Consider the following 23,886-nt stretch of genomic DNA (forward strand, 5'->3'; position numbering starts at 1 on the left):
TTCCTTTCCTTTTCTTTCTTTTTTTTTTTCTGAGATGGAGCCTTGTTCTTTTGACAGGCTGGAGTGCAGTGGCATGATCTCAGCTCACTGCAACCTTCCTCTCTTGAATTCAGGCGATTCCCATGCCTCAGCCTCCTGAGTAGCTGGGACTACAGGCAGGTGCCACCACACCCAGCAAATTATTCATACTTTAGTAGAGACAGGGTTTCACCTTGGCCAAGATGGTCTCAATCTCCTGACCTCATGATCCGCCCACCTCGGCCTCCCAAAGTGCTGGGATTACAGGCACAAGCCACCACGCCCAGCCAACATTTCCTTTTCTACTATACACCTAGGCTGCAAATTTTCCAAAATTTTACACTCTGCTTCTCTTTTAATTATAAGTTCCGACTTTAAGTAATTTGTTTCTACATTGATCATAGGTTGTTAGAAGCAGCCAAGCCACATCTTGAGTGCTTTGCTGCTTAGAAATTAATTTCATCAGATACCTTATGTTATCACACGTGAGTCCAACCTTCCACGAATCACTAGGGCATGGATACAATGCAGCCAAGTGCTTTGCTAAGACATAACACGGGAGATCTTTACTCCAGTTCCCAATAAATTCCTCATTTCTATCTGAGACCTCATCAGCCTGGGCTTCACTATCCATATTTCTATCAGCATGTTGGTCACAACCACTTAACCAGTCTCTAAGAAGTTCCGAACTTTTCCTTGTCTTCCTGTCTTTTTCTGAGCAGGCTAAATTCTTCCAACCTCTGCCCATTATCCCGTTTCAAAGCTGCCTGCACACCTTTAGGCATCTTTATTGCAACACCCCAGTCCTGGTACCAATTTTCTGTGTTAGTCCATTTTGCATTGCTATAATGGACTACCTGAGACTGGGTAATTTATAAAGAAAAGCTGATTTGGCTCACAGTTCTGCAGCCTATACAAGCATGGCACCATCATCTGCTTCTCTTTTGGTGAGGTCTCAGAAAGCTTTTAGCCATGGTGGAAGGCACAGTGTGGAGCAGGTGTGTCACATGGTGAGAGAGAAAGCAAGAGAAAGAGGGAGGGCCCAGTCTCTCTCTCTCTTTTTTTTTAACAATTAGATCTCCCCTGAGGTCGTCACCATGGGGAAGGCACCAAGCCACTTGTGAGGGATCAGCCCCCACATTCCAAACACCTCCCACTAGGCCCCACCTCCAGCATTGGAGGTCACACTTCAACATGAGATTTGGAGGAGACAAATACCAAAACCATATCAATCTGACAACCCAAATGTTTTTAGCTTTCAGTGGAGTTAGGAAAGGACTATAGGTTCATATCTGAACGTATAACATTTATGCAATTTTACTATGAACAAATAATGACTCAGATCTCATTTTCTCAACTATAATGTCCAATTTGGGGTTTGGACGTATGATCACTCTAACAATGCCAAGCGTTGAACACTCTTCTGTCAGTCAATTATACAATAAGAAATGCAAGAACAATTTTTGGCTTCACATCTGCTGGTGAATTGTGCACTGGCCCTATCCTCAATGATCAGTGTTGCTAACCCCAAAATTACTTACCTTGTCATCAGTTCTTAAATTAGTAAGTGAAGGAAATAAAACATGTTCTTACAGTAAGTACATTCAGTACTTTATACAGAAAATTAAAAAGCTTAGAAAGATACCTAGCTTGCATGAAAGTTTTTTAGCCCAGCTGTCTCATTCTCGACACATTAGAAAGCCAAAAACGCCTAACTCAGAGAGCAGTGCAGCTGCGTGAATAACAAAATCTCTTTCTCTAGAAACCATGGTCCCTCTTCCCCAACACACACAAACTCACAATGAACCACAGCCAAACATCATGGGGTCCCATGGATGCAGAGCCATTCTAATCCTTACCCAGATGAAGATTCCAGAAATCATGTTTGAAAAATCACAGTTTTGGGACTAGCAATTCTCTTAGTGTTTTACATTCATAAAAATGGTACAACCTTCCACCTAATGAAAGGTTGAAGAAAAAAAAAGAGAACTAAAAACGAACTGCATACTAATAGCAAACACATAGAAACAAATTTAAACCAATACCATTTACAATGACTCCAAAAAGATTAAATACTTAGTGTAAATCTAACAAAACATGAATATAATCTGTACCCTAAAAATCACAAAACACAGATGAAAAAAATCAAAGAAGAACTCAATAAATGCAGAGCTGTATCACATTCATGGGCTGGTGAAGACTCAACATAGTGAAGATGTCATTCCTCCCCAGATTGATCTACAGGTTTAATGCAACTCCCAATTTCCAGCAAGAGTTTTTGTAGACATAGACAAGTTTATTCTAAAACTTGCATGGGAAGGCACAGGACCTATAATAGCTAAAACAATTTTTTGAAAAAGAAATAGTAAAGTGAGAAGAATCACTCTACCTTATTCCAGGATTATTATTCACATACAGTGATCAAGACAGTATGAATAAAAACAGGGACAGACACAGAGATCAGTGGAACAGAATAAAGGCTCTAGGAACAGAATAAAGGCTCTAGAAACAGACCAGCACAAATGTGCCCAGATGATTTTTTTCTCTTTCTTTTCTTTTTCTTACTTTCTTTTTTTCCAAAGGAACAGAAACAATTCAATAGAGGAAGGATTGTCTTTTCAACAGACAACGTTGGGGCCATTGGACATCCATAGGCAAAAAAAAAAAAAAGTATCTCAACCTAAACCTCATACTTAGACAAAAATTAACTCAAAATTGATCATGGATTTAAATATAAAACTATAAAACCTTTAGAAAAAAAATATTTGGGATCTAGGGCTAGGTGAGCAGTTAAGAGACTTAACACCAAAAGCAAAAACCATAACAGAAAAAACTGATAGAATGAATCTCACCAAAATTAAAAATGCTGATTTTGTGAAAGACTGTTGAGAGGAGAAGACAAACTGCCAACTGTGAGAAAACGTTTACAAAGAGGACATACAGCTGGCAAATAAGCACATGAAAAGTTGTTCAACATCATTAGATGTTAGGGAAATGCAAATTAAGACCACAATGAGATGCCACCACACACCTATCAGAAAGACTAAAATTTAAAAAAATAGTGACACCATCAAATTCTGAGGAGGATGCAGACAAACTGGGTCACTCATTCATCCTTTGTTAGTAGGGATGTAAAATGGTGTTACAGTGTCAATTTCCTGCTGCATTGACACTGTAACACGTGTCAATTTACAAGACCTTGAAGTTCTTGAGGGCAGAAACCATGTGTTTTTTTGGTTTTGAATTCCCAAGTCCTTTCACAGTATATGGCATTAATAAATAATTGATGAGCGAATGACTTCACCCTTTTTCCAGAGGATGACACCAGGTGGTCACATCACCAAGAATCCATTTAAAGCCATTTACAAGGCCAGCGATGATGAGTACCAAGCAGTGTCTTATGTAAGGTATATGGGCCAGACACAGAAGACCTAACACTTCCCTTCTCATTAAAGCACAAAATTCACCTGTGTCACTAAGTTTATGGCCTAAGAAATTCTACACAGAAAACTCACAAAACAGAGCAGCAAAGCTGCAAAGCTATAAACCAAAATCACAACTGTATCTTACAGGAATATTTTGAATTAAAACCATTTTTTAAAGGCACAATGTCTAAAGCATCAGAGAAAAGCAGGCCCCATAATAACAATACAATGAATTTCATTCAAAATAAAATCAATGGTTTTCAAAAAGGATGTCCAAGTGACCCCTGCGAGTTTACCAAGGTTCCAGTAGTCAACAGAACAGATGATGGAAACTCAAATAATAAAGTCATCTTGAAAGCAGATATTTCTTTTTCATCGAAACCTCCACCTGGATTCAAGTGATTCTCCTGCCTCAGCCTCCTGAGTAACTTGGATTACAGGCATGCACCACCACACCTGGCAAATTTTGTATTTTTAGTAGAGATGGGGTTTCTCCATGTTGGTCAGGCTGGTCTCAAACTCCCGACCTCAGGTGATCTGCACATCTTGGTCTTCCAAAGTGCTGTGATTACAGGTGTGAGCCACCATGCCTGGCCCCATGCTGATGCTTTAAAAAAAAAAAAAAAAACCATTACGGTGATCCCCCAATTCATTTAGAGTATTTGTTGTTACTGTAATTTTTATCACTTGTTACCCTAAAAAACTATAATTAGATACAAGGAAAACTGAGTTACAAAACCAAATAAAAACCAGGCCAAATATGTGGGCAATCAAAAGAAAACCTTTGCAATGAAGTGCCTAAAATGTCTAATCTACATGACACTTCATTATACCCTTCATTTAACTGCCTCAACAGGTTTTCAATAGTCTGGAAACTCAGCCTCCAGAGAGAAGACTTGTGCACCAGTTGCTTCCCACCAAGCCAGCATCGGCAAATGATGCCCATCCTGTGACCAGCCTGGAGATCCTTTGTTCAGTTCAACCATCAGCCTCTCTTGATCCTGGGGTAAAATGTTTTGCCAGCAAGACCAAAGCAAGAACAAAGAGACACAGCTCTTTCCTGGGACCCAAGTTCTTAAAAAACGGCTTTTGACTATTTTTCGAGGGGGACGTTAATGGATATTCTTTTCTCTTTCAGCTATTCTGACACAAGACGGAATAAAAATTAGAAACTGACAGCCATTTAAGGAAACATAAAAAACAGGTGTCTGGGCAACACTGCCAACCCACGAGGAGCCAGCAGGTAGGACCAAAATCTTCATCAAAGACTTTCGATGAGAGCAATAGGATACGAAGCTGAGCACTTCTGCCCAGAAATAACCAGCTCTGTAATTGTTCATGAGACTGTGGGAACATGGTGTGGGAGGCTATAATTACCACTGGCAGCTCTAAGAAGCCTTTTGAACTTGAGGTCAGAAAAGAGCCTAGGTGTTGTAAGGCCAATGAAACAGGATGGGTCAGAAAGACATGAGCTAGATGATATGCACTGGAGTGTGCAGACAGGGCATTGAAGGGTCACATAATATAGAGCCTTAAGGGCAAGGGACTTGTCTCACTATTTGTCTTTTTCTTAATACAGGAGTTGGTGCCTTGGAATGAACATGGATGGGAGTGGGAAGCAGCATGCTCTGGTTTTGTCCATGTCACTGTCCAGATATCTTCTTGTCAATAAGTCATTAAACCTCCATTTCTTCCCTTGTAAACACTGGAGGTCAGGCTCTCCCAAGGGTCCTTTTTAGCTCTTAAATTCTTAAGTGAGTTCAATAAAAATACAGAATGATCCATTTTAACTAAAATGTATTCCCTGGATATATGCTTAAGGAGATTTGTCTAAAGAGAGTAGAAGGGGTTATTTTTATTTGATCTGGATTGAAACTTTCATTTTTATGCCCTTGATACAATATAATGTACAAAGTGATTATAGTCAAACTTCTTTTCATGGTGAGAGGTTAAGCAGATAATGCTAGAATTATAATGTAAATTAATATAAGCATATAGGCCCTAATCGTACTCTTAATAATCTAGACCTAAAAGAAATTTAGACTCTGAACTTGAAAATAAAGCCTATGCTGACAGGTAGGAATAGTTAAATAGTTAATAGCTGAATAATAGTTAATACTTATTGAGGGCATACATACATACATACATCAATCTCATTTAACTCTGATGACAACCATGAAAAATCATTATCATGACTCAAATTTTACAAAGAGAAGAACTGAAATTCAGGGAAACCAAATAAGCTGCCAAAATTGCAAGTCTTCAGAGGTGTGGAGGTGGAATTTGAATAAACATTTGAGAGATTGTACAGCTCACACTCTTTGTTCCTGTACTGTAAACACCAGCAGTCACACAGAAACAGTGTTCCTGGATAAACACGGGCAAATGACAGGGTGGGGACAACTAGGCACCTGTGTATATTTTAGCAGTAACTACTAGCATTGTTCATTCTTTTTGGATAAGGAGAATCAACTTGTCAGGGAACACTTGAAGGACAACTAAACTCTTGATTAGAGCTGCGTCAGCTTACTTTTACACAAAAAGTAGCAGAGAAACAGACACCAGGTTCTAAACTAGGGCAGGATGACTTTCCATTTGTACCTTGGCTAGTCCTCACCCGCTTTCTTTTCTCATTACCATTTGTATCTTCTCTCCCTCCCCCAACCTGTGATGTAAGAAGTTGGATTCTTTCATGACAAAAACATTCCATCCAGCTTCTTGATCCATGTTATCCCGGTGTTCTACACGAAATCCTAGAATCATCACCAACAAAATGCTGGACCATTATCCATGATGATGAGGTTGCTCACATCACTTGAATAAGTGGATCATATTGGGTAAGTGGCTGATGGTAAGAGCCATTTCAGGAAGGAAGGCAGTGGAACCACCAGCAGGGAGGGCAGACATCAGCACTGGGAAATGAGTCATAGGGACCCAATTTTATCATCCCTTGGAAGAGACTCAAAGAAATTTTATTTAGGGTATCTGCATCTAGTTCACTCAATCTTTCCCTTGTTAAATTGCTAAAAATAAATAAATAAAAGGAAAAAAAAAAAAGAGACAGAGTGCCTACCACCTGCTGGCTTTGTGCCAGAAGTTTAGATAGGTCCCCATCATTCAGTAAAAGAGAATAAGTATTCGAATGTTTTTATCCACACATACAGTTCTTTAGTGCACAATTCAATAGTTTTTTGTAAATTTGGTAAGTTCACTATTTAATTTCAATATATACATATTTTTTATATGGAGTCTTGCATTGTCACCCAGGCTAGATAGAGTGCAGTGGCATGATCTCAGTTCACTGCAACCCCCACCTCCCAGGTTCAAGCAATTCTCCTGCCTTAGCCTCCTGAGTAGCTGGGATTACAGGCGTCCACCACCACACCTGGCTAATTTTTTGTGTTTTTAGTAGAGCCAGGATTTCACTATGTTGGCCAGACTGGTCTTGAACACCTAACCTCACGATCCACCCGCCTCGGCTTCCCAAAGTTCTGGGATTACAGGCGTGATTACAGGCCCAGGATATTTTTATCATCCCATAAAGAAATCTTGCACCCATTAGTAGTCATCTCCTATTCCTCCCTCCTCACAGGCCCTGGAAACCACTCCTCTGTATTTTGTCTCTTTGGATTTGCCTATTCTGAACACTTCATAGAAATGGAAACATAAATATGTCGCCATTTGTATTTGGCTTCATTCACTTAAGAGAATGGTTTCAAGGTTCATCCATGATGAAGCATCAGTTAGTACATCATTCCTTTATAGGCTGAATGATATTCCATTGTGTGGCTACACCGTTTATCAGTGGATGGACATTTGGATTGTTCCCACTTTTTAGCTCCTGTAAATAATGCAGCTATGAACACTTGTACATACAAGTTTCTGTGTCAACATATGTTTTTATTCCTCTTGGGTATATACCTAGCAGTGGAATTGCTGGGTCATATGGCAACTCTATATTTAACTTTTTGTGGAGCTGCCAGGCTGTTCTCTAAAGCGGTTGCATCATTTTGCATCCCCATCAGCAATGTGTGAGTACTCCAATTTCTCCACATCCTTGCTAACACTTGTTGTCGTCCATCTTTTTGGTGATAGCCATCCCAGTTGGTGCAAAGTGGTATCTCATTTTTGATTTGTACTTCTCTAATGACTAATGATGTTGAACATTTTATCATGGGCTTATTGGCTATTTGTATATCTTTTTCAGGGAAATGCCTATTCATATTCTTTGTTCATTTTTTTTTTTTAAGTTTGGTTGTCTTTTTATCATTAAGTGGTGGAAGTTGCTTCATACGAAGGTATAAAAAGGAATATATTACACATTATATTAACCCAAGTTTGAAATACATGCTTAAAATTTAAGTGTAACATCCTTGTCTTACAATTTGGATAATTTATAAATTGGTATTTAGGAAGCTGGGCTCCATTCACAGTTATTATTAAAAAAAAAAAAAAAAAAGAGAGAGAGATATAAGAAGTGCTTAAGCCTCAGGCTTGGCATGATGGCTCATGCCCAACATTTTGGGAGGCTGAGGCGGGCAGATTACTTGAGGTCAGGAGTTCGAGACCAGTCTGGCCAATACGGTGAAACCCTGTCTCTACTAAAAATACAAAAATTAGCCAGGCATAGTGGCATGCACCTATAATCCTAGCTACTCAGGAGGCTGAGGCAGGAGAATCACTTGAACCCGGGAGGCAGAGGTTGCAGTGAGCTGAGATTGTGCCACTGAACTCCAGCCTGGGCGACAGAACAAGACTCCGTCTCGAAAAAAAAGAAAGAAAAAAAAAGAAGTGCTAAAATCTCTACAAATAAAAAATGAGATAGATAGTAAAAAAAAAGTGACAAATAAATTTAGATTTCAATACAGGAGATAAGCAATCTCTCAACAGCCATGATATTGTTATGTATTAAACTCTTTGTAGACTGGCCACCTAACTTTTTCCAGTGATAAGCAATTAGATGTTTAGTAGCCATCAATACATGATTAAAGAGTTTTCTATAATTTGATCACAATCTTTGTCTATAGTCAATTTCAATATAACTTTCTATTCTCAAGATGTCAAAACAAATGTGTATTTATTATTAATACCACTGAAATAGCTCAGCAGGAGTGTAAACAATTTCATTTCTAAGACTATCTTCTTCCAATATAGTTTTTAATGTTTGAGATACTGAGCTGTCTTGGAGTCTCAGCAGAAATGATTTCAAAGTTTTAAAGTGGTACTTTTTTTCTCAATCATCTCAACTGGATTTTTATATTTAATGCCGTAGATAATTATTTACTACTCCAAATGGCTGGGTGTTTCTGCATCACATACACTCTCCAGGTCCTGGCTCCCAAGTGAGGCCATACCAGGTAAGGCCAGACCAGGTAAGAGTGGCTGCTCACTAGGATGAAAAAGGACATTCATTTCTGGGCCTTGTCAGAGTGAGATGGAGTCACCCTAAGAGTTCTTGAGAATGCACTAAACCAAGGACAACATGGCTAGATGGAGGCCAAAATCAACGCCAAGAGAAACTAACCCATGTGCTAAACTAAAGGGCATGGTGACGACAACAGTGGATGAAAAACCCCTCCCTTACTAGGACTAAGTTCCATAAAGGTAGGGGTCTTGCTTTTTGTCTTTACTGTTGTTTATCCTAGCATGTGACACAATATAGGTACATGGTATATTTTAGCAAATATTCGTTGAGTGAGTGAATGAATGAATGAATGAATGAAAAGTTGGAAGCCTGAAAAGGGGTGGGGGACAAGCTGAAAGAACAGAGCATTTTTTTTTTCTGCATTCACAACAGATTCTATTACAGTCAAATGATCCCCATGCTTCCTCAAAGGCTGTGGTATGTTTTGCACAGGTGAGGGCAGCAGAAAGGGGACAGCTGCTGATGGACACCATTTTCTCTATATACTCCACACTGACTTTGCCATGGATCACTGCTGGGCACCAGCTCACACACATCACTAAATAACCGGGATGGAAAAAGAAGTGCCAGCTTTCATACATCCAACTGGACAGTGATCTGATACTGCAATCTTAATTACATTCAAGAGTTTTTGGGGGCCATCGGCTGCTCGAACACTGAGCTTGTGTAAAAGCTGAACCATGAGGCCACAAAAGCAGTCAAAGGTTCTGGGAATTCGGGTCTGGGGGTTCACTTCAATCAGAACATTCTTCTGTATGTGGATATAAACCTCTAGCAAGCTACCTCAGTTCAGGGGACTATCCATCAGCATCAGCAAACTCTGGTGGGTGTAAATGATTACTTTCTGAAGAACCTATGGTGAACCCAAACCCTTGTAGTTTAGACACGATGCCATGCATGGGATCACAATACACTTTCTTGGGGATTTTCTAAAGCAATCTAATGAGCAACTCTTTCTGGCTCTTCCTTATTAAAACTTTCCACTAAATCATCACGCTCACCCAGTGAATTCCCACTTTAATCCCTGCAGTTACCTCACATAAATGACTGAACTTCAGATCAGCACTAACAGCCAAAGTGCTTTTCCAGGAGAGGCTGCTTGGACAGTGTAAGCGTTCTAGAATACCGGCACTTCTGGTGTTTTGTCTGCACACAGAGAGCGCTACTGCCTACAAATACGCTACTCTTGGCCTATTCCTTTTCCCCCCACACTCAGTATCTCTATCACCACCTCTTCATTGTAAGAGCTCCCCTGTCCCTTTTAAAATATGTATATCCATCTAACTTCTAGTGGTCTTTCGTATCTTTTGTGAATTTTTGAAATTCTGAAGCTGAAATCATTCTATGCTGCAAGAGATCATACCACTGTTGTTTAGTGTCCCCTACCCCTTTTTTTGAAGACAGGGTCACACTCTGTCACCCAGGCTGGAGTACAGTGATGTAATCCTGGCTCACCGCAACCTTAGCCTCCTGGGCTCAAGTGACTCTCCCACCTCAGCCTCCCAAGTAGCTGAGACTACAGGCACGTGCCACTATGCCCAGCCTGTTTGGGCTTTTGATATAGGCTTCATATCCTTGACTTCTAAATTTCCATAAGAAATGTATATTATACAATAAACACTGGACTTTCTCTCTAGTACTTACTACTCCCGATAACTTCCCCCTGCAGTTTAAAAATTTTATCAACATCCAATATTTACACAAAAACTAAACCAGAGAAATACGATGAAAGCACACAGGTTTATATTTTCATAACATTGGTTTAGTAAAGGGTTTCTTAAGCATGAATTCAAAGTTAGAAATTACAGAAAAGATTGCCTTTGGTACCAAATAACAACAAAAAAGTTATAGAAAAGATGGACAGATTTAACTTTACACAAATATAAAACTTCATATATAAAAATCAAAACAGAAAATTCAAACATGAAAAATATGTAACAGTGGTTTTACTACAAGGTCTAAAAACAATTTTTAAAACATGAGTATACTAGGGAAGAGAAGTAAATCCCACGAAAAGATAATTCACAAGCATGAAAAGATGACCAACATCACTAGTAAGGCAAGAAACATGAAATGCTCGATAACATCTTCCACCTACCAAACTGACAATTAAAAATAACCAGTGTTATCGATATTCCAGAGGAGTAAACATTCTCAAAAACGTGTAGGAACCCAAAGCTAGAAAAACTTTCTGGAGGACTATATGAATTAAAAGAAACATCGACTGTAAGAATTGATTTATGTGGAAACTAATGTTGGACAAAGATGCTAAAAGAATGGCTCATGACCAGAAACAATGCCAACAATCTAAAGGTTCCATTAGACAGAGGGAGACAAACTGACCTGCACACCTGGTTTTGCATGAAAAGTTTCACTGGGACAAAGCTGAGCTCACATTTTGCTTACGACTACAGCTGTTTTTGTTCTACAAAAACAGAGACCAGTAGTTGGGACAGAGAGCACATCACCTGTGAAGTCTAAAAATATATACTAGCTAGCCATTTAAAAGTTTGCAAACCCCCCATCTACAGGATTAGTGAAGAAATGTATGCTCTGACCAGACAGTCATATAGTGCAGTCACTACACATGCCTTTGTACACATTTATGATAGAAAAAAGTAATTATTAAACCTTAAAAGCAAATAAGCTACACAAATTGTACACAAGAAAGCAATTATATAGAATGCAAATACTAACACAAAATAGCTAAGAAAAAAAATATACACCAAATATTTTGAAACCAGTGGTCTCAGGGTAATGAAGTCAAGCATATTTTGGTGGTGGCTCTTTAAAAAAAAAAAAAGTTTTGTAAAAATGCAAAACAGATGTGCAAAGTGAATGCTTTAAAAATTTCAAAGATAAATAGGGCATAAGAAAAACAGTTTTAAACATAAAACAGCTTTAAACACCATTTCTTTAGTATCAGGAACCATTGCCCTTTTTCAGCCAGTTTCCAACATCGGTGCCATACCTTGGCCAGCAGGGTATACAATTAATGTATCCTCTTCCTCCTCAATGCTGCCACTCCTCTGAGCCAACTGCTCAAATGTGGACCAACATCAAGGAATATTTCAGGTGTTCTCAGGTGCTTGTCTCATCTGCAGAGCCTCCTTTCCTCTTCCAGTGACTTCACGATGACAGTGAAACCTGTGTTCTTACAATTTTCCTCTTCCACAGTATCTTCCAGAGGAAAAGTCTACTGCCTTTGCATTTATCTTCATTGCATGGCATCACCTAATGACTTTGTGTGAGGCTGATACCAGCATACTTTTCTACTACTTTTTGCACAAACTCCTGACTCCTAGCAATACATGTATAAAACTTAACACACATAAAAAGGAACTTAATTCAAATGTACTTTCACAGAATTAATTTTTTCCAATCTCCGTAAGATACTCCAGTGATTTTAGTTATGACCAATAAAAAGCTATATACAAAAATGATATACCTAACATAGAAACTAAATTAGTGCTATTCTTGAATTTCCATACAAATCACCTGGGGATTTTGTTAAAATACAGATTCTGATTTACTACCCTGGGATGGGGCCTGAGATTCTGTATGATTAACAAGCTTCAAGGTGACTATGTCCAGGCTGCAGGTCCTCAGACCACATTTTGAGTCGCAAATGACCGTAATCATCTTTAACGCCTCAGGTGCTACACAGAATTCCAATCTAATACTACTTCACACTGATTTTAAACACCACTATTATACCCATTCTGTGTTCTTCATGCCAAAGGGATCTGGAAAGGAAGTATTTTACAGTAAGTACTCTTACACTGACACACACACACACCATCCTTTAATCAATGCCCTGAGGAGACAACCTGTCCAATATATTTTCAGATACCTGCTTGTCCACCAATACAGCATAACCCCAATATACAGACTTATTTTCTTCCTGCTTCCTTCTCATTCTTCCCCCTTAAGTCTTACATTCTACTGCTCCTTCATAAATCTAGATTAGGTCAGGCTGAGATGTCTTGTACTCTCCCACAGCCCCACTTTCCAGCCTTTGGTGTGGACTTACATGTACATCATATTCCCTTACTAGCAGACCAGCTCCTTCAAGGCACTGTGGTGGAATGGTTCTGAGCACCTACTCTCGAGCTGAATTCAAAGTTCAGTTCTGCCACTTACGTTACTTGGGCAAGTAAGCCATCATTTCTAAGCCCGTTTTGTCTGGTAAAATAGAAATCATACCTACATATAAGATTGTGAAAATTATAGGAAATACTATTTAGAAATCACTTAGCAAAGTGGCACCAAATTAACACCTACTAAATGGAAGGTACTAGGACAATGACATACAGCATTTAGTGTGATTTCTTTTACATGAGCAGCTCTCAAACATCACCAAATAAGCCAAAGTTGTTCTGCATTTTAAAGTATTATTTCTTAATAAGAAAAAAAGATGTCTCTGGCCTGCTAGAATTTGCAAGTTTCTCTAAAGTTTCCATAGTTGAGAAAACTGGAAGTCTTATCTGGAAGGCCTGGTAATTCCTCTTCGCTCTTCTTATTTGGGAGACCTACCCAAATACAGTTAGCAACTAAAATAGAAAAGCTGAAAGAATTTGTACTGTTCTAAAATCATATTATGATTTATGTATTCTAAATTTATTATATTCTTCAGTGATAACTTCATGGAAATTTAGTCTGAATTGATACTGATAACCATAAACATTTTAAATGTTTAAAATCCTTCAAGGATTCCAAAGAATTTTACTAAATTCCTTCTTTAAAACCTTTATAAAGCTTAACAATTAATGCAGAAAATAAGGCAATTAATACTTGAATACAGTATGGTTAAGAAACTTGCGGAGCTGGTAGCCACACACACACACACACACACACACACACACACACACACACAGCAATACAGATTCAAGAAGTGTATCAAATCCCGTGCAAAACATAAAAATAAAACACTCACATTCAGACACATCACAGCGAAACACACCAGAAACAAACAAAAATAAAAAAAATACAACAGCCATTACTGTGTGTTCTAGATGCAGGGTAGGGTGAAGAAATAAGCTTTTAAGTCTGAATAACAAGCAGTTCCACTAGAGTATTGGAGTAAGTTATCCTTCCCTGATTTTTAAAAAATGATGAAACTAGAAGAAAGTTTGACAGTTATCTAGATTTTTCAATGTCTCGATTAGATTAGGTTATTCAGTCTCAAAGTTAAATGGCGTCATTAGCAATAGAAAAGTCCCAGTTTGTGCCATCGTTAAACCAAAACAATGAGATATAATGAATAAAAATGTAAATTTAGTTAATCCAATTAATGCCTTAAATTTTTTTTTTTTTTTTGAGATGGAGTCTCGCTCTGTCACCCAGGCTGTTAAACTTTTAAGACAATTCATAAATGAGAAAATGCAAGTAGAAAATCATGAAAAAAAATCAAACTCACCAATAATCAAAAAAAGAAAAAATAAGGAATCTTCTGAAATTAGCAATCATTAAAAAGAACTGGAGTAAAAATGGCCCATATGACTTTTTTGGCATTAAATAAAACAATCTCTTTAAATAGTAACTGAGAGAATGTTAATCCTTATAAGCTAATAGTATAATTTACAAGTATTTATTCCAAGACATAATCCAAATGAAAGGTTATAGTGAGGTATTTAATTAACATTATGAAAAATGACAAATGACCACAAAAACTACACTGCAGTACAGAAAAGCAGATGCATCAATATTCTTAAGATGTATATTGTTCACTTGGCAATTCCATTTCTAAGAACATATGATTCCAAGTCATGTGTGCAACACAGGTAAAATTCCTCATGTTGAAAATTGGAAATAATATCAGTATTTGTCATAGAGATTATGTGAACTCCACATAATGAAACTTCACTGGAAGAGAATCTGGGTCTATACTGACACTGAAAGAAAACCATGATATATTGAGGAAAAGATTACAAGACACTAAGTATAATATGCCATTCTGTAAGAAGTCTTTATATTTACCCATAAAACAAAATCCAGATATACTTCTGATGTACCTGCACAGTATTACAGTTAAACTTTCATTTTCAAATTCTTTGCAGTAAGTATGTATTTTCACCATCAGAAAAAATAATACATGTATTTTGTTTGGAAGAAAACTGGTATGTAGGAAAAGTTCATTATTAACCCATCCATGCCAGAAGCTGCAAATATTTGTGAGTGAAAAATCAGACTCTGGCAATAATCTTGAGCAGCAGGATATAAATAACTCCCACAAGCTTAGTGTTCCAATAATGGGACACTAGGCATAAATGGGTTAAAAATTAACTGGCTGTGGTCACAACAAAATTATTTCACATGGGCAAGAAGGAAATATAGAAGGGAAAAAACCCAAAGTTGAATCACTGGGGGCGGAAAGGCTGTGAGTAATCCTTACAGTTTCCAATAGTGCTTGTGAAACAGGTTTTTTTTTTTTTTAAATACCCATACTCTTATTAAAATTGCTAGAATGAGGAGCTTCAAAGTAGGAATACAATACTGATGGAAAGATGAATTTTAAAATCAGACAGAATTCTACTCCTGCCACTTACTAATTAGCTGTGCAACCTGGTCAAGTGAACACTTGTCTTTTCTTCTGACCAATACTGCCTTAAAGGGTTGGTTTTTGTGTCCATTAAAGGGATCAATTACATGAGGTAAATGGCACAAGTTGATTTAAAAATTAGGTCAAAGTTGCTGACACTTGGCAATTTTTATCTACAAAAACATGTTTTATATATTCAATCTAAAAGCTTTTTTAAAATTAATTTTTTTCTTTTTGAGATGGAATCTAATCTCCCTCGTCATCCAGGCTGTAGTGCAGTGGCGCAATCTCAGCTCACTGTAACCTCCGCCTCCCTGGTTCAAGCGATTCTCTTGCCTCAGCCTCCCAAGTAGCTGGGACAACAGGCACCCGCCACCACCCATGGCTAATTTTTGTATTTTTAGTAGAGATGGGATTTTACCATGTTGGTCAGACTGGTCTCGAACTCCTGACCTCAGGTGATCCACCCATCTCGGCCTCCCAAAGTGCTGGGATTACAGGTGTGAGTCACTGAACCCAGCCTAACAGCTATTATTCTGAAATGTTTAATTCCAATTCCTAAAACATTACTGTGTAATTTAAACACACACTCCAAATGGCTGTGGAGAATCTTATTTTGGAGATCTCATTTTAAAATTGGAAAAGTGGAATTATCTGAATTTCCCACCCCAAAATCAGTTAATGGCAGAAAAGAACACAGGCAATTTGACTCTGGCACAGTACTTTTCACAGAGTCCCGAATCTTGAGGTCAGCAAAAGTCATTAGCATACCGTAACTCAAGAAAAAAATATGAAGAAAAATAAATTGAATAGTTTCTCATTAAAGAGGCTAAAACAAACATTCGTTCTTTCCTTCTTGTCCCCACCCCCGGGGTGGTGGAAATGCTTGTTGATTCTAAGGAAACAAAATTTTCTTCTGTGTTCTGGTGCTGATTAGTGAAATAATTTAAACAAACAACCAGATGTACAGAATAATCAAGATGGACCCATAACAAATAATAGTGAGTGACCACTACAAGGAAATAAGATTAGTGGTGTGAAAAACACAGTTCAGTATTTAGCTTCTAAATTTCAACAGTAGTAAGGTAAATAAAATCCCATTACAACGCTTTCTTAAAACCAACATACATCAAGGTATGTGCAAGAAACAAATCAGTCTTTGAAGGAAAATATATATATATATATATATTGCAAATTAAGTAACAGGTACTATTTTTTTTAAATAAGACTTTTTAATTAAAAAAAAACAAAAAATGGCAAAAGTTTAATTAATGGAATAAAACAGGTTAAGCTGGAAGTAAATGCATGAGCTGTTTTACAGGAATGCATAATGTGAGTGATGAAAGAAACAAATATTCTTCCAATTTTCCAGATTATTTAACACCCATTTAAATGAAAGAGGCTATTCCCAAATGGTACACAAATTCATAAGTCTTTATTTTGAAAAAAATTCTTCCAACAGTATTTCACAATGAACAAGAACTTAACCAAATTTATCTATCATACTAAAGCATTTCAGAAATGAATACTGAAATCAGCCTGTAAGTTTTCATCCAATATTTAAAACCACCTCCTGAACTAAAATTGGTCTTCAAAATTTATGGTGTATTAACATTTTCCAAACATGCCCTGCTGACTAGAAAGTCCTGTTATTCTTTCTTTTGAACTTCTCAGTAAGTTTCCTTGTTCCCTATTTCTAGGATTTAAAGTGCAAAGGTACTTTCTATCAGCTATTAGGACAAGTATTCCTTATGGAAAATAAACTTTTGCAGGAAACAAATCCTGTGCTTGACTAACAGCAAATACAAGCTAAGAAATTTCTGAGCTCTAAACCATGAGGAATCAGAATCAGAACTTTCGGAGTAATAACTCACATTTTTTTCTAAAGCATAGGAAGCTAATTTTGAAGAAATAATGAACAAACATGTGGTTGTGCCAAAATAGAGTCTGCCATAGTTAACTGCTATTTTCTCTTCTTAAAAATAAGGTATAGTCTAAGCTAATGTAGATAAGAAAAGGCACGATACCAACAAATTGTAAAACAAAATAGAGCCCCAAGCCATGCACTTTTATAGTCATGAGTAGGGACAATGAAAAAATTAAGGTGCAAAATAGATGTGAGCTTGCACAATCTTTCAATGAACTGACTGCCTTAATAGTTTTAATTTAAAAGCATAGGATTTTTCATGTATCTTCAGTCAATTAGATTTTTTGTTCCTTCTTTAAACTGAATAATTTCTTAAATAGGGAAGCACAAGATCATTCCTACACATCTGGTGAGTCTCAAAATAGAATGATGTCTATTTTATTAAAAGTTTCCAGTCAGGCAGAATCAAGAGTAATCTTCATATATGCATAAGGATATTATCATTGTAACAATATTTTTAGTAGAAAAGTCTATAAACAACTGTTCTCCCAAGGGACATCCATATAATGGAATCCTGGAGGCATTAAAATAATGAGTTAGAGCTGGATGTGGAAATATGGAAAGACAACCAAGTTAAACAAGAACAAAGTCACAAAACTGAACATTTAAAATAAGGAAGAACAGGAAGAGGCATATATAGAGAGGCATATATAAAATAAATGATAACATTTCTGAAAGACTATACAAGAATACAAGAAATTATATACCTCTTGGGTGTGAGAATAAAGTCACAGAGGGAGACATACTTTTTGACTTTATGTCCTTTGTGCATACTGCATAATTTTTAGAAAACATAAGCATATATTATAACATACAAAAAAACCTTTAAAGTCTTTAAAAAACCTGATTGCAACCAAAGCATTCTATGAAATACTGACTATATAAGATTAGTTTACAATCCCTTGCTGCCTTTAGTTAATGATCATATAGTCAAAATTAGAAGGCTCCTTGGCGTTTGCTTCCTCTGTCTCTCCACTCAAGATTGAGGGAGATGCTGAGAATTTAGACTTCAAATTTCACTCTCATTGCTTAAACTGTAACATGCATAACATATCAAGATTTCAGAGAACCGATTAAAAAAATTAAACTATGGGCATTTTAATAAAATTTAAAATATTTTATCCAGCATCACTGTATCTTTTTATAAAAGCTCAAATCACAACATTCTCCTTTTATCAGCCCCTAAGCCCTATGTTGGACAAGCACAGATTTCAAAAATACACTGAAATATACGTTGAATTTTTATCCACTAGAATAAAATAATCAGAGTGGTATGGATTCTTGGCAACAGTCTTCACTGGGAAATACCACTGTGAGCCCAAACTTACACAACTGACTTCAAAATCAGACTAAGATGTGGCATAAGAAGAGCCATTTCCTACCTTCACTATCTATTCAGGATTTGCCAACTCAAAGGCTTTGAAAAGCATGTGAATGTTTGAGACTAAGGAAAACTGAGAGTGGTAAGCTAGTGGCCACCTTAAGAGTACATGCCCTATTTTAAAGAGTTGAAATCAGAATGCAACATTTTAAAAACACTGTACTGGTCAAACAAAACCGAACTGTACACAGAATTCGGAGTGTAAGCCTTGAATGTACAATCCCTATAAGAGCACAACAATTGGACTTTTTAAAACCATGGTTCACCAACACTTGGCTCTTTGCAGATTAAATACCTCAGTGCCCAGTATATCTCTAAAAATGAACAAGTGTCCAAATACTTGCTGAATGAATTAACAACATAAAAGCTCTTCAAATACTGGATATAATCATCAAATGAACAATAAATGTGATTAATGAGTTGTGGAATTATATGTCCTTACTGTGCTGGAGCTGGTTTGTAAAGGCTTGGGAGCGCCACTAGTCTGCTATCTCTTTAAACTGCATTTAACAACATCAGATTGGCAGGTAAAATCACCATGGAGATAGTATTTATACCACAAATATTAGTAAACACTACAAAACAGGGCTTTTTTTCTTTTGTGAATGATGGTTGTTAGACATTCAGCAGCACACTAGATGACACCGTGGTTATATATTTGTTTGTTCACAAACAACCACATGAAAAGTTTAATGTCACTAAATTTTAAAATATAAAAACAAAATTTTAACTAATGAAGATGAATTCAATACAATAGGTTAATTTAATACAAATTTTAATTATACTACGTTTTAAAAAGTGAATTTTAAAACTGTATAGGGCACAAACTGTAACAATAAAGGTAGAATGCTTTACAAAACAGGAGTCTGTGATACTTCAGATGAGTCTTCAATTTAAAACACGCTCCACTAGTTACCATTACTTCTAAAGTTAAAAAAAAAACCCAAGAATAAACTGTACTGACTTTATCAAATTATGAAAAAGAATTCAAGTGATTAAAGTTTTTTTTAGGTACACAAGAACTTGCTTAGAATTTCCAAATATTAAGAAAGTATGTATTCGTAAAGAAATGTGATAGCATTTTAATCCAAATCTGTTCCCCAGAGCAAAAGCTACCACTAGCTTCACCTCTCTATGCTTTGCTTCTTTCATCCTAAAAGTATGGGCCCACTGCAGGGACTGTAAGAGATGAAATATGAAAATCATTTGGCAAGTGACTGTCTGATATACACCCCATACGTAATACCACTGCTATTATTACCTTGAAGTAGTTAGTGTTAAAACATCTGCAATTTCAGTTTTTCTCACTAGCAAACACAAAAAAACCTCAGGGGGTAGTATGTTAGAACAAGTGAATACTGTTCTAACAAATTTAAAGTATAGTGGTTCTCAAAGGGTCTGGAGACCCTTAAGGTCTACAACCCTTTCTTTGAAGGGCTGTGAAAGGTCAAACTATTTTCATTGTCCTACTAAGACATTATATATCTTTTTCATTCTGATTTCACAAGTGCATAGTGGAGTTTTCCAGTGTGTATGCTGTGTAATTTTTTTTTTTTAAGTTGGAATGCTCTCACTGCTTTTATTAAGCCAGTTTTTTTTTTTAATGCATAAAATGTAAAACGTGTTCCTGTTCTCATTAGATTTTGCTTTGGAAAAGTTATTTTTATCAAAAATGTTATTTATGCCAGCAAGTAGTTTATTATTGTTATATTTAAATAAACATGTTTTAAAAAATCTCAGTATTAAATTCAATACAATAAATTCTGAGAGAGATAACGACATCAACAAAAGCTCTTTGGGGATCTTCAATAAGAGTTATGGTCCTGAGACTAAAATGCTCCAGAGATGTTCGTACAGTGGTAAAGCAGCAGCCAGGTCACCCTCTCCATGTTGCCAATTGGTGGGAACTGTACTAAAGAGTGAGAGTGAGAGTGAGAGTGAGAGTGAGAGTGAGAGAGAGAGAGAGAGAGAGAGAGTGTGTGTATAAGGGGCAGGGAATCTCACAGGTAAAGAAATGACATGCTTTTACAAATTAATAGAAGGAATTATTTTTCCACAAAAATTGTAAAATATTCTTTTTCTCAAAAAAATGAGGAAAAAATGTCTTTAAACTATGTCAAAAGTTTGCCATCCCAAAAAAAGTTCTTCCTTCCTGAACAGGGATACCTGCAGATAGATACCTGAACAGGAAAAATGATCTGACTAAACCAGTAAGTCAGGCAATTTGGAGGTTTTCAGCCTTGCTGCCCTTCCAGGATTTTTTTCTCCTTTTTAGTACTCAACGTAATTTTGATGGTCTATATAAAACTAGAACAAATCTGAATATAAAAGTCTAACAAAAGCTAATTTTCTTTAATAATAAACTGAATATAAGAAAAACTATTTTAATACTTTTAGTACCTTAAAGCTACCTCTCTCTCTCTCTTTTTTTTTTTTTAATTCTTTTGAGATAGGATCTCACTTGATCACCCAGGCTAGTGTGCAGTGGAGTGATCACAGCTCACTGCAGCCTCCAAATCTTGGGCTCGAGTGATGTTCCCACCTCACCTCCAGGGTAGCTAGGACTACAGGCTCTGCACCACCATACCCAGCTTGGGTCTCTTCTTAAACTAAACATTTCTATTTTATAAGCACTAATTTAAAGTGAGTAGGAGCTCCCATTTAATTACAAACTTTAATAGTCACCCAGAAAAAGAAACAGTCTTTAAAATTATGTTGATAACAACTGTTTAATTTACTACTCAGAAGGAAAGCCTGGTAGGTTATTTGGGTAATGGCTATAATTAGGTAGTATAACTTCGTACACATGAATCAACTGGGACCCGATACAATCTAAAACAGAAATTCAAATATTGTTTCCCTCAATAAAAAGGGCTGAGGAAGTCCCCCAAAATGTAGAGACATTTCAAGTCTACTTCGACACACACCTGGACCTGTGAAGCATTCATTTAATTCTAAAAGAAGAGGCATACTGCTCAGAAAAGGGGCAGAGATTTGCCAGACATCTTGCTTATTAAAATGGTTCAGATAAACCACACTTTCAGCTAGATGTACACTGGACAGCAATGTTTTAACAAGTCTAAAACACCATACAGATTTTAAAATACTATGATAACAACTCAGTCATCATTGCAAAAGGCATTCAACATGAATAAAATGTTTGAGGAAATTGACGTTTACCTCTTTGAATACCAAAGCTTTTTAAAAAGTTTTAATCAATTCAAGATAAAACTTTTAAAACATGTACCACATATCTGTGTATGCAATTTCACCTTCATTACCTTGATTACCTAGAGGTACAGTAAAGACCAATCATCAGATGATGTAGTATAGTGATGTCCTCTAGGCTGGCTAGTGGTTCTTACACTAATGGCCTTGGACAGTGTATGCTCCTCAGAGTTTTTTTTCCCAGTTGCCTTCCTTGCAAGCCATTCCTTCTAAACTGCTAATATGCTACAGTCTGGACAAGCAAATAATCAAGTTTATTAAAATCTCTCATAAAAACAAATGCATAAGCTCTAACACACAGACTCTGTGATTTATATGGGTTGCTCAGAGGCATTCTTAAAAAAACTATTCCAAGTTTCTGAGTTGCATACTAAACTTAGCATCTTTGCCTTTTTAAACAAAGTATCCCATAACTTCAAGGTAACACTGAGTTCCAGTTTCTTTCCCCTAAAAAACAAACATAAACAAATATCCTAGATATAATATCGTTTGCCCAAAAAAGAAGAGAACTGAGGTGCAATAATGTCACAGTTAATGCATGTCTACTTCCAATACATTCAAAGACAATATTGTTTTTTAAAAAATCAATAGTTAAAATAGGCCTTTTGCAGTCTGAGAATTAAAGATACTTAGAAAAATTTGTAAATACACATACATGCAAATTCTTCATATATACAAATTTCACAAAATTAATAAGCTGCAAAGAAATTAGAAGGATTATGGATAATCTGACAAGCTACATTTAAATGCTTTACCACTGACATATTCCTGAATGTAGCAGTCATAGTTTTAATAAATTTTCTACATGGCCTTTTTATAAAAAGTCACTAAGAAGTCTTTTAAGAATTCAAGATGTTCTCAATTCACTACTCATATTTAAGGCCACTTTGGTAAAGGCATTGCAGCAAGAACACAAAAACAATAGCATATTTTATAATATTTATTTTTTTCACCTGCAAACTGTAGCAAAACATGATCAGCTTTATTATGCAGACAGGTATCCCTCTACATTTTAAAAGAATTTAGGCATGTATAAATAGAAGAGCTCTTTAGAAAGGAAAAATTCAAGAATGAATAAAACCTTCCAATTTTGACTCTGTAACTTTCCAGTAGCAATGGTTAAAATGATTTTAGGTCATTCATTCCAAGATATATGACAGCACCTTAAAAAGTGGCTGATCTATTTCCCCAGTAACATTTCTCACATAACAATGTGTTAAAGTTACAAATACTGATATGCACAAATAGCTAATTTCTAAGAAAAATATGTACAGTACTGCAGCATAATGAATGTGGTATCTGCAATAACTTAATATTAGCCAATTTTAATATACATGATACCGCTACCCTTTTCTGCCAATTCACAGGTTAAAAGGTGTTACTGGAGCCCTCGGTTTTGCACATATCACCTGGTGTTTAATACACAATGCAGGCTTTTTAAAGACTTCTCTTGTGTTTAAAGCTAAGATCAGTGAAACAAGACAACAGTGCAAGAGGTGGAGAGATGTAATGTAACCACATAAAAGTTCGTTCCAGTAAATTGTCTATATAAGGCTATAAGAAAGGATTGGTTGATGAGCTTCCTGTTGGAAATTGTCCTGTTGGTGCACCAGTCTAAAGGAAAACATAAGACAAACAAAGAGATAAAAGTGGTACAGGTACAGAATATAAAAACATTACACAGAATTTAATTTTATTTAATTAGACATTTTGGTTAAGAATTTTTTTAAATTATTGGCAATAACGTTTATTTGTTATTGGCAATATGACAATTGGCAATATGCTATACAAAACTATTATGTGTCAGGAACTGTGCTATGTCTTTCATAACCATTATTTCACAGAGTTCTTGTAACAGATTCTAGGAAGAATATTAGAATGGTCTTAAAAAGCACTTAGAAAAGATTCAAACAAAACTTCTGACTCTTCCGTCTCTACTAA

General features: G+C 36.4%; 1 protein-coding gene across 11 annotated transcripts in view; it reads right to left on the reverse strand.

Moving 5' to 3' along the window:
• Positions 1-16,824: 16,824 nt before the first annotated feature.
• AGFG1 (ArfGAP with FG repeats 1) overlaps positions 16,825-23,886 on the reverse strand; it is a 71,747-nt gene continuing 64,685 nt past the window's right edge. For all 11 annotated transcript variants that reach the window (XM_017529092.2, XM_017529103.2, XM_017529102.2 and 8 more), the window contains one exon: positions 16,825-23,559. In XM_017529092.2, coding sequence (XP_017384581.1) covers positions 23,500-23,559 — 60 coding nt within the window. In that variant the 3' untranslated portion in view covers positions 16,825-23,499. The remainder of the gene's footprint in view (positions 23,560-23,886) is intronic.

The sequence above is a fragment of the Cebus imitator genome, unplaced genomic scaffold (genome assembly GCF_001604975.1).
Source record: "Cebus imitator isolate Cc_AM_T3 unplaced genomic scaffold, Cebus_imitator-1.0 Scaffold57, whole genome shotgun sequence".
NCBI lineage: Eukaryota > Metazoa > Chordata > Mammalia > Primates > Cebidae > Cebus > Cebus imitator.